Source organism: Urocampus carinirostris, chromosome 17 (assembly GCF_059441175.1).
Source record: "Urocampus carinirostris isolate Australia breed hairy pipefish chromosome 17, RoL_Ucar_1.0, whole genome shotgun sequence".
Taxonomy (NCBI): Eukaryota; Metazoa; Chordata; class Actinopteri; order Syngnathiformes; family Syngnathidae; genus Urocampus; species Urocampus carinirostris.
This window is the reverse complement of record NC_142365.1, coordinates 11,258,352-11,271,036: the sequence shown is the minus strand read 5'-3', so window position 1 is coordinate 11,271,036 and position 12,685 is coordinate 11,258,352. Positions and strand designations below refer to the sequence as shown.

Below are 12,685 nucleotides of genomic sequence, written 5' to 3'. Positions count from 1 at the left end.
TCTCCAACACTGCCCCCAGCCCCTATTCCTCTAACCCAGGGGTCGGGAACCTATGGCTCGCGAGCCATATATGGCTCTTTCTATGAATATCTATGGCTCAGAGACAAATTTGATTGCATGCAAAATTTCTCCATCCTATTCGAAACTTGAGTTGTTCGTCCTATTCAGGTACACGCAAAGCCAATCCAGAGCTAAGTCTTACGGCGTTACTTCGCAGTATATATAGGGCACGTTTTTCACTACAATTTACAGTCAAGGTGTCACACAAAAAAGGGGGGGAAAAAACTCGTTTTGGCTGTACAACGCTAAAGAATCCTTTATATAAAAGTTCACTATATAATCTGTGTTCAGTGTTCAGATACCTTATGATGAATCCACAGAACACACTGTAAATACACCAAAACACCGGAAGATAACTTAGTTTTTTGATTGGGTGAGTGGGAGGGATGGGTGGAGCCATGCAAAAAGCGCAAGCACTCCCTCCCATCTCTCGCCCTACGCCATCTGCGCCAAAAGTGAACTCATCAGGCTCCCTATTTGCAGAATGTTGTGACGTTTTTACACAATAACAACTTGCATCTGGTTTTGAAACCAATATGTATGAAAAAAAGGGTCAAAAGGAGTTTAACCGATCTTGAGTAATTGCAAGAAAGAGACAATTTTAAAGTGGTCTGTTTGTTGAATTTGGGACAGGGGCTCTGGCATTATTCTCTTTTCATAATTTTTATCAAATCATCAAAAATAAATGTGCTGAAGACTAAGCTTTTGTCTGGGGTGCGGGTTTAGCAATTTTGTAAATTTGTCTCATAATATATGGTGTGGCTCTTTCCCAAAATAAAATTAATATTTTTTGCTTTTATGGCTCTTTGAGTCAAAAAGGTTCCCGACCCCTGCTCTAACCTATGTGTTTCGCCCGAACAGCTTTGCTTAAAGTGAGATAGAAGCATATGGGCGCAGTGGCAAAAAAAATGTAAAGGCTCATTGAACTGAGTTGGGCATTGTTCACACATGGTAAATAGAGAAATTATTTAACTTTTAAAGGACACCTCAAACGTAACTTAAGGTAGTTTAAATAATATAAATGAACCATAGTCTGTGTGTGTATATTTATGGCGTAAAAATATAAAATATAGATTAATGTCACAAATATAGAAAAAAAAATCCAATAAATATAACCACATAATGCAATGCAATAAAATTTAGAAAAATCCCCAAAACAAAATTAAATTAAAATGATAAAATATAATAAATCATGAATACAATAAAAATCACAAACCAATTAATCACTAAAAAAATAACCAAAGACAGTTAAAACAATAAAAATAATGTAATACAATAAATAATAAATACATAAAATAAAACTGTAAATCCAAAATAAAAATAATGATCTATAATAAATAATGTTAATAAATGTATTTAATTTTATTTAAACTTTAAAAATCACAAATAAATAACAACACATTTTATTAAGAAAAATTAATAAATGACTATATTGAATGAAAATAATAAAAGTTCACAAACAAACAGAAAATAAATAATAAAATGAAATAATGAGAAAATAATGAAAACCTCTATCTTAAGCATCCCACACTGAGAGCGCAAAATCCGAATCCCGGCTGGACGGCAACAAATGGCCGCAGCCAATCACTGCCATTGTGCTTGATGATGCCGTTCTATTCCCTTCAAAGGAAATTTCTCGTCTGCAATTCACTTCTGCAGTGCATTGATTGGGCCGACCAGCTCTGCCAATCATTGTGCTCGGGTGTCTAATGAGTCCCCCCGGAATTACATCGCAATGTGCAATTATAGAGATTTCATAGAGATTTTCATATCTGTACAGTATGTTACAAAAGTAAGTACACCGCTCACATTTCTGCAGAGATGTTTCGTAGAATATCACTGAAGAAACATCACTTTGACACAATGAAAAGGAAGTATGTCAACAACAACTTACTGTAAAGATATCCTCTGGTCTGATGACACGAAGATAAAAGATATTCGGCTCAGATGGTGTGAAGCATGTGTGTCGAGGCAATCAAGTGAGGAGTTCAAACCTGTTTGTGTTGTGCCTAGTGTCAAGCATGGTGTTGGGAATGTCATGGTTTGGGGCTGCATGAGTGCAACTGGAATTGGGAAGTTGTATTTCATTAAGGGAAACACAAACTCACAGATAATAGAATAGAATATGCCTTTATTGTCATTGTTACAACATGGGGTATATTGTGACAACGAAATTGGACGACTCCAGTTCCACATTTTACAGTGAGGATAAGGAAACAAAGAGATAATGATAATGATAATGATCCCCTCCAGAAACTGGGTTGCAGGGAAATGTTCCAGCCTCAAAATAACCCCGAATACACTTCTAAGATATCCATGGTTTTTCTAAAGGGGCTAGGGGTAAAGGGGGTCGACTGGCCAAGCATGTCTCCAGATCTAAAGTCAATAGAACATCTTCGCGGCATGCTCAATCGGAAAGATCTTGAATATCCCCCAGCTCTGTTATGTGGTTACGGTGGAGTGGAAGAGCATTCCAGAACAATTTCTGAGGCTTTGGTGAAAACCATGGCCAGGAAGATTAAAGTAGTTTTGCAAAACCATGGTCTCATCTCATCTCATCAGCCGTACCGCTTATCCTCATCAGGGTCGCGGGGGGGGCTGGAGCCCATCCCAGCCATCTCCGGGCAGTGGGCAGGGGACACCCTGAACTGGTTGCCAGCCAATTGCAGGGGACACAGGGACAGACAACTCATTCGCTCATTCACACCTAGGGACAATTTGGACCGGCCAATTCACCTGAAATGCATGTTTTTGGAACGTGGGAGGAAACCGGAGTGCCCGGAGGAAACCCACGCAAGCACGGGGAGAACATACAAACTCCGCACAGGAAGTCTGGAGCTGGATTTGAACCCACAACAGGTTCCCATGACATGAACTGTGCCGCACAAGCGCTAACCACTGCGCCGCCGTGCTGCCCACAAAACCATGGTGTCCATACAAAATATTGAACTCCAGGAACTTCCACTTAAGGGTGCACTCACTTTTGTTACCAGGGGTTTAGCTACTAATGGCTATATTTTGAGTTTGTTGAGGGGGGAAACACATTTACACTGTTATATAAACTTTACACAGACTACCTTTTCGTGTCAAAGTGATTTTTCTTCAGTGTTGTTCAATTAAACATGATGATGAAATATCTGCAGAAATGTGAGGGGTGTACTCACTTTAGTGACGTACTGTATGTATGGATACATACTTGACTTAGTGCAAAAATGTATCAACCAAAAGCAACACTTTCTTCAAGGACGGTGAAAAAAAAAAACATGATTTTCGGCGTCTAATACAATAATGTTTCAAAATCATCTCAGGAGCCATAGAAAACCTTCCCGGGCCTTGACTTTGACATATGTGTTTTAAGGCCAACACACAAAACCATTATCCCCGAGCCCTCCTCCATCTACATGCACGGATCGAAGGCAGCGTAATACACTCGGCCAGTTGATTTCATTTACCCACAGCGAGACTTCACAGATCACAGCCCCCCACCCCCCAATCCCCCAAATGAATGTATCAGAGTGCTATCCAGGGTTTTTTCTCCTCCGCCCTACCCACCACCATCGCTTTCCCATTAGACCAACAAAATGGAGCACTTTAAAAATCTATACAACCCCAACACTTGGCACGTAAGTGCGTCTCTGAGTGGCACGGGGGAGAAAAGAATGAAACGCGGGAAAATGTCAAAATTATTATTTGGGTGCGTCTTTGACAGCCGTACTCCAAAAAGGTTTTGACGGGGGGGGTGCCGTTTCTACACCACACTGGACTTGACGTCATTTGAAAATATATATATTTGGGAAAGGAGGTGGGTAGGGAATATGACACCCAGAATCTGATTACTGGAATTTAGTGTTAAATTTAGGGTTCAAACGAATGCTTGAAATCCTTGGAAATGCTTGACTTTTATGTTGTTTTTAGAAGGGTTGAAAAGTGCTTGAATTTGGGGTACCGTATTTTCCGCACTATAAGGCGCACCTAAAAGTCTTAATTTTTTTCAAAAGCTGACCATGCGCCTTATAATACAGTGCGCCTTATTTATGGATCAATATTAAATTTGCAAGGTCTCGCAAGTTACACAACAGCCGCCGACTCGATTTTCCCCCGAACGTGGAGTAGTCCGCGGTGTATGCTGGGATTTTTTATACTGGCGTTTCATTGGCTAACCAATGTGTCAATCATTATTTGAATCGATCGCTATTGGCTGAAGTTATTCGGAGCCTCAGATTGGCTAGAGGGCCAAAACAAACCCTGCAATTGGCCGAAAAAGATGTGTCAATCATCCGTTAAATCGATCACTATTGGCTGAAGTTATTCGGAGCCTTGGATTGGCTAGAGCGCCAAACTAAACCCTGCAATTGGCCGAAAAAGATGTGTCAATCATCCGTTAAATCGATCGCTATTGGCTGAAGTTATTCGGAGCCTCGGATTGGCTAGAGGGCCAAAACAAACCCTCCAATTGGCCGAAAAAGATGTGTCAATCATCCGTTAAATCGATCACTATTGGCTGAAGTTATTCGGAGCCTTGGATTGGCTAGAGCGCCAAACTAAACCCTGCAATTGGCCGAAAAAGATGTGTCAATCATCCGTTAAATCGATCGCTATTGGCTGAAGTTATTCGGAGCCTCGGATTGGCTAGATGGCCAAAACAAACCCTGCAATCGGCCGAGTTTAGCAATGGCGTAGCAAGCTTGCTAAAGTCCGCCATAAAGAAACATGTTTTATTAGTCTGTATTTGCAAATAATTTACTCTCCTGGATCTACTTCACTCACGATTGTAAGAAGACCATGATTGCGTATCATTATTGAACGTGAGAATTTAGGTGAGCTATGCGGCTTTATATTTTCCCGGCATCTTGTTTTAGAACGATCTTGATGTTGCTGTGATGAGTTGAGTGAATTCAACTCAATTCCAAGTGTTTCTTGTCATATGCACAGTAAAGTTGCCAGCGAAAAAGAAAATAGAAACTAAGGAATGGTTGCCATTTCTTGAATCCCAAGACTTCAATCTTCCGAATGATATTTGAAATGATGCATTTGAGTGACATCGTACGGACACCGCATCCGCACGTGTCTACGACACGTATTTGCTTCTTTGCAAGCTTTGGGAATGATGAGGGGGTAATACGTAATGACTGAACTATCTGACTGTTTTGTCGACGTTCCCATTGTAGCGCCTTATAATCCGGTGCGCCTTATCTATGGAAGATATAGGACCAAAAACTATTTTTGGGGGGTGCGCCCTATAACCCGGTGCGCCCTATAGTGCGGAAAATACGGTATATTGTTTGTAAATGCTTGAATTTGTTGCCATTTTTCAGTGCAGTCTGACTTGATAGACTACATGAAAAATCACAAAGAATAAAACAAGTCTGCTTAAAAATGACACCAACATTGTTCAATTTGCCATTGTATTTTTCTGCATTTTTTGGCATTCAGCCTTCAAGTAAATCTATTCTTATTATTTTACAAATGAAAACATATTCACCCTGAATTATCGGAATTAAACTCCTAATTATTCAGGTTCCGTATGGTTCATTATTTCCAAATTTGTTGTGGACAGTGGCATTGCCACAATAACTTCCCAGATATGAAATGGGCTTCGCAACCACGGACATCCCCGATAGTGTCCTTGGTCCAAGAAGATATTGTTTTTATAAAAGCCTGTTTTTGTCACGATTACCGCTCATTTGGCGCCAACTGCTGCGGGTAATGATTGGCTCCCTGTCAGTATTTGAACCGGGTCCTGTCAATCCCCTGTTGTCAGTCCGTCTGCAAACCTCTGTTTATACAAGGCAAGCCTTTTTCGACCCTGACTCCCGCCTGTCCCGTTTTTATTCCCGTTCATCTCCGGCTACGACCTGTTTTGATCCCGACCACGTCTGCTCTCCCAGTCCCGGCTACCGTCCAGTTTTCCTCCCCTGACACCACCATCGCTTGCTACGGAAGATCCACTTCCATGTTCAGATCACAATCCGAGTACGAGAGGGATTTGATTACCGTGCCCAGCAAACACTGGATCGTGGGCGCAGCCCTTCCACTCCCTTTCAATAAAACTTGTGGTAAACGTCACGCAAGTGGGTCCTGTTTCCGCTCTGGTCCTGACAGTTTTCTCTTGGAAATGCAAAACAAATTGATGTTCCTTGAAACTGTGATTTGTGCCTCTGTCCACACAACAGCTGGGCATGCCGTTTTTGTAAATCGCCCCTCTTAAAATGCAACTCCCCATACAAATCTTCCCTGGCTCTATTCAAACTCGTACTCCTACTTCCACCCTTTTAGGTCAACAATGTGCACGCATCCTGAGGTAATCTGGGGATTACATCAGTTGAAAAGGGGTCTTATTGGGGAGAGATTTGTCTCAGAAATTTTCATACACGTATTGTTTAAATACAATCGCAATTTACTCAAGATCTGAAAATCGTATGCCTTGATAAATGCACATACAAGAATAAAAATTGCATATACAAATTGCAGATATATTTGTGGACCTGAAAAATACATGGGAAGATTGTGGCAGATGGTGTTTGTGTTGAGATGCCTCACTCTGTTGAAAAAATGTTTCTTTATTTTTGCAGTATTCAAGCTAAAATGCTCCTAATTTTTAGAGGTTTTGGACCGCACACTTAATTTTGACGCCGTAATTTCGGTAAGTTGATAACCGCGCTTGAGACAGAGACGCTACTGCGCATGAGCGACTCAGCAGAGATTGTGTTCGTGTTGAGATGGCTTACTCTGTTGAAAAATGTTTCTTTATTTTTGCAGTATTCAAGCTAAAATGCTACCAACTTTTAGAGGTTTTGGTCCTTGCTCTTGATTTTTACGCTGTAATTTCAGTATGTTTATGAACGCGCTCGAGAGAGGGGCGCTATTGCGCACGAGCGACTCTCAGCAGAGATTATATTCATGTAGATACCTTACTCTGTCGGAAAAATGTGTTTTTATTTCCGTAGTATTCAAGTTTAAATGCTCCCTACTTTGAAAGGTTTGGGACTGCGCACTTGATTTTGACGCTGTATTTTCTGTATGTTTAAGAACGCGCCAGAGAGAGAGAGAGAGAATTGCTATTGCGCATGAGTGACTCTCAGCAGAGATTGTATTCATAACGCGATGCCTTACTCTGTCGAAAAAATGTTTCTTTATTTTTGCAGTATTCAAGCTAAAATGCTCCCAACTTTTAGAGGGTTTGGACCGCGCACTTGATTTTGACGCCGTAATCTCGGTAGGTTGATGACCACGCTCGAGACAGAGACGCTGATTCGCAGGAGCGACTGTCAGCAGAGATTGTATTTATGTTGAGACGCCTTACTCTGTTGGAAAAATGTGTCTTTATTTACGTAGTTTTCAAACTAAAATGCTCCCAACTTTTAGAGGGTTCTGACCGCGCACTTGATTTTGACGCCGTAATCTCGGTATGTTGACGACCATGCTCGAGACAGAGACGCTATTTCGCATGAGCCACTCTCAGCAGAGATTGTATTCATGTAGAGATACCTTACTCTGTCAGAAAAATTAAATTCATTGTCGACTATTTCTATTGATTTTTGTCGACATTTTGTTCACATCCTGTCTGATCCACAGCATTGTGACCTTAAGTGATTGTGACCCCCTACTATCCACACAATACGACCAATCACGTTCCCGCCAGGGAGAACATTGCCGTTTAATCGTCGGCTGAAGGAAAAAAGATCATGAACGATGCAAATCGGTCAATCAGGAGGAGGCGGCTTAATTGATGGAACGAGGCTGATGAACCAATCGGCCGCAGTCGGGAAACGGAAAATAAATATCGCTTTTGTCGGGGTCTTCAATCGTATAAACAGCATCTGGCAACGAGGGAGCAGGATTCTCACGCTATCTCGCAAACATAATATGAAGTATTACCCCCTCTTCTCTCAGTTCACTAACCCCCCCTTCCCCTCTTCCCAATCCATTCCCAAATTGGAGTCAGTCAACTGGAACTGATTCGATTAAGGTAAATTGCCGGCTCCAAAGATGGCGGGAATCGGCGCGCACGACTTTCTGTAAGATAGGAAACAAATCTTATTTGAGTGAGATGAAATCGTCTTTTTCACATATTGATGTTTTACACAATAGAGAACGAAAAAAAGATCAATATTGAGAAAAATGACACAGAGAAAGACCGTTCTATGCATGGTATATACTTCTATGGCAACACTTTGGCGTTTTATCGTAAAACTGCGGGAGAAAAACGTGTTTGTATGGAATTTAAACGCATATTTCTCATACTGACGTTGTACACTAAAAGAAGGGGGGGGACAAGATCGATATTAAGAAAATACCACAAAAACAGACTGTCATATCCATATAGCTGTATGACAACGTCGTACCATATGACAGGAAAAACAGAACGACTTTTTCTTATAGTAATATTTAACTTGGTTACCGTAAATTCCGGACTATAGAGCGCACCTGATTATAAGCCGCACCCACCACATTTCGGGAGGAAAATCGATTTTGTACATACACAAGCCGCACCTGTATATTAGCCGCATGCGCCCACATTGAAAAAAACGCAATACAAACACGAAATTAACCCATACCCGATACAGTCCAAAAAACACAGCCGGCAAAATGAACGGATAATGTTACCGGTACTTAACAATTAATGCAGACCTGCAGAGTCCGGGTGCCCGTTGAAAGTAATCCAAGGAAAAAAGTGTCTATTTCCAAAGGTAAGGGTGGGAAAAATATATATCCACTATTGTCGGCCCCGTCCACAAACACGTCTCACCTTTACTCCACTTCCCGTCAGCCCGCGTTTGCCCCGCCCCCTCTTTCTCATTTGCTCGTTCAAAACATATCAGAATAAGTTTCTAAAACAAATACATTACAAAAATATACAGTTGCAAATACATATTATACATGGTCACACATATTTACAAAGAAAGACGGTACACCGAGAGAGTTTTCAAAGCTTTGATAATAATATTATAACTTTCATCCCAAACCGTGCCTGTGAAGGGTAGCAAAACGCTACTAGCAACACGCTCCCAACACAGTAAACAGCTCTGTTAAAAAAACATACCGTGCTTGTAGTAAGCACGGTAAACCGTCCTCATCTTCCTCCTTATAACTGACGTCATCAAAGTCGTCTTCCTTCAATATGGGAAAGAGACTTTGTCATATAGACGTCGTCCCACGCTCTGTAGCTCTGTTTCCTTCTATATCGGACTGCCCCATTGCGTTTACCTTGAAAGTTGCGTCATGTTGTTAGAAAAATTACATAAATTGGCCGCATCACTGAATAAGCCGCAGGGTTAAAAGTTTGGGGAAAAAGTAGCGGCTTGTAGTCCGGAATTTACGGTAGTTTAAATCAATGGTTCCCAAACTTACAGGCTGGCGCCCCCTTTGGCTCCCCAGTGTATTCCTAGCGAAACCAAAATAGGTCCAAACAAATGATATACAGCCCTTCTTCGGTGCAAGTTTCGTTTCCTTCTCGTTTGTTGACTCTGGGACTATGTTTACGGAGTCCGCCATGACACTCAATGAGCTCACACGGTGGGTGTGGCATGGTGTGGTGCTTGCATACTTTGAATTGTGTTTATTGGCTTGTGCCATTATTAAAACTTGCCTCTGATTGGTCGGCGCTTTTAGAACTTGACAGTAACAGTTGCGGTTGGCCAAAACTCCATCACTCACTACGAAACCTTGAAAAAAAACACAGTGCTTTGCGGTTTCACAACTGCACTACGTTTAAACTTCTGACCTCGACTTTGGACTGCTGCCCCCCTAACGCTCCATTCTTCCATTCCCCCCAGGTCTTTCCACCGCCCCCAGGGGGCGGTACCGCCCACGTTGGGAACCACTGGTTTAAAGAGAAAAAAACAAGATCTATATTATAAAAAAATACCACCAACAAACACGAGTTATGTATCTATCAATAGCATTATAACGTGCTGTACATTTGGGAAAGAATTGTGTACTATATGTGGAACTGCCATTTCCACATGTTGATGCATAATGGGAGGGGGGGAAAACGGGGACAATGTAATGAAATAATATTGAATTAGAATAGAACAGAATCGAATAGAATAGAATATAGCTTTATTGTCATTGTTACAAAATGGGTGAACATATTGTGACAATGAAATTGGGCATGACACTCCAGTTTCACGCATTCACAGTGAGGTAAAAAAGCCAAGAAGGAACAGAGAAGATAAGGTTATAAAACAAGGAGGATAAGGTTATAGTTATAATTTACACAACATTTACACAAGAAATGTCGGCATGTAGGATGTTACATACAGTTAGTATCGTAATACAGTTTGGTATCGTATGGGTTTGTGCAATTATACATTTGGTGCAAAAATAGTCATCATAGTGCAAAAAAATAGTCAACATATGCATTTGGTGCAAGAAACATAGACATGTTCGTATGAGGTAGTGTTTTTGCAAGAGTTTTTCAGTTTTTAGACAGTTTTACATGTGTTTTTATATATATATATATATATATATATATATATATATATATATATTTTTTTTTTTTTTTTAAACTGTACATTCGGAAAAAAAAATAGTTTGCATGGAATTAGAACGTTTTTTTCTCATACTGACGTTTTACACCAAAATAGAGGTAAAAAACAAGCTCGATATGTAGAAAATACCACCAACATGAACCACTTTACGTGTGTTATACATCCTTATGGCAACACTGCAACGTTGTGCCGTACAATGGATCTGTCTCCAGGATTTGGCCCCGATGGCCCAATGTTTTAACCCAATGCGGCCCCCAACTCCAAATAGTTGCCCACCATTGTGCTAGCTGAATAAATGCTAGCTAGAATAGAATTGAATAGAATAGAATAGAATAGAATCAAACGCCTTAATAGTCATTATGCAAACCGTCAATGCAATTCAAACCTGCCCCATATAGTGCACACATATACATAAAATTTAAAGTGACATAGAATTTAAAATTAACATTTAATTTAAAAGTAAATGGATGGATGGATGAATGGATGGATGGATGGATGGATGAATGGATGAATGGATGGATGGATGGATGGATGGATGGATGGATGGATGGATGGATAGATAGATACAATACAAAAATACCCAATAGAACGTTTTGCTATAGAGTATTTAAATAGTGCTATAGAAAATACACACTGTAATGAAAATAGGGCAATATGCAAATGTGGGGGTTTAATGTGGGCTTTCACTCCCCCGGGTGGAGTTAAAGAGCCTCATGGCATGAGGAAGAAATGATCACCTCAGTCTGTCTGTGGAACAAGACTGTGACAGCAGTCTGTCGCTGAAGCTGCTCTTCTGTTTGATGCTGTGTAGTGGATGTAATGAATTGTAGTGCAATTACCAATTTGATTTTAAACAGTTTAATACTATTTAAGTCTGTCTTATGCTTCAAATGAGAACAGTTGTATAAGATTTCATCTTTGCAGTGTTTCCGTGTGTGCAGTTTCTCGGTTGTCACGGATTTTCCCTATAGTCCGTTGTCTCGTGTCGTGGTATGTTCCGCCGTTTGCACAGCTTGCTTATGTTTGTTTTTTGTTTTCTCTCCCCCGTTTCTCCTTGTATTCTGCATGCCGTACCTCCTGTTGCGCACCTCCTCCTCCTCCTCCTCCACCGTGTCTTCTTCCTTGTGTGCTCGCTCGCTCAGACACCACACCCAGCACTGAACCTGCAGCTCATGGTTGGTATCTCTATTTTCTTTTTCTTTCTTTTTTTTCTTTATTTACCCGCACCTTGTGAAAAAATGTCCTACGCAATCCCTTCTGAGGTTGGGGGTCACAATGTGAAATTGACATTTAGTGATCGTAATTAGTTCTGACACACGAGTACTACTGCAGTGTTCTCGTTTGCCCGCGTCCCTGCGTCCTAGACAGGCTTGGGCAGAGTTACTTTAACTTGATTACTTTCAATTACTTCTGGATTACTCCAATACCAAATATGCTAATAAAAGACAAAAGAAACTAAATATTAATAAAATGACTACATTTTGTGCAGGCTTGGGGAGTAACGGAATACATGGAACGGCAAAAATGATGTTGGCAAGCTGTTTGGATTTATTTTCATTTTGTTTCTGTTGCATTTTATGTCAGTTTTGCCGGAGATCAAAGAGATCAAAGCCAGGAGAGAAAGCTTACCATGTGTTGTGAGTCATAATTTTATTCATAAAACAAACAGAAACAAAATGAAAATAAATCAAAACAGCTTGCCAACATCATTTTTGCCGTTCCATGTATTCCGTTACTCCCCAAGCTTGCACAAAATTTAGTAATTTTATTCAAATTTAGTTTCTTTTGTCTTTTATTAGCATATTTGGTATTGGAGTAATTCAAAAGTAATTGAAAGTAATCAAGTTCAAGTAACCCTACCCAACCCTGGTCCTAGATGCATCATTTTTGCTGAGGACGCATAGTCTCAAATTTTGCCCCAAAATTGTCATTATTACCCGATTACATTTTTTTAAACAAAGATTTACCGCACTCCAAACTTTTCGTCAGGCAGATCCGGCGGATGTTGTTTTGGTCTCGCGGTTCGAGTTTTCGTCTACACGCCGATCTCGAGTTGTGTAGTGAAAAGTCCGTCTCTTTTTAGAGAACCGGCTTTTTCGGCTCAACTCATTCAAGAGAGCCGGCTCTCAAAC

At 40.6% G+C, this 12,685-nt stretch overlaps 1 protein-coding gene across 5 annotated transcripts in view; it reads left to right on the top strand.

The window, feature by feature from the left end:
• Positions 1 to 12,685, top strand: part of cadm1a (cell adhesion molecule 1a) — a 424,802-nt gene that overhangs the window by 369,905 nt on the left and 42,212 nt on the right. For 3 of the 5 annotated variants that reach the window (XM_088320580.1, XM_088320577.1, XM_088320582.1), the window contains one exon: positions 11,696 to 11,728. The exons of the other annotated variants lie outside the window; for them this stretch is intronic. In XM_088320580.1, coding sequence (XP_088176706.1) covers positions 11,696 to 11,728 — 33 coding nt within the window. The remainder of the gene's footprint in view (positions 1 to 11,695; positions 11,729 to 12,685) is intronic. 5 annotated transcript variants of the gene reach the window in all.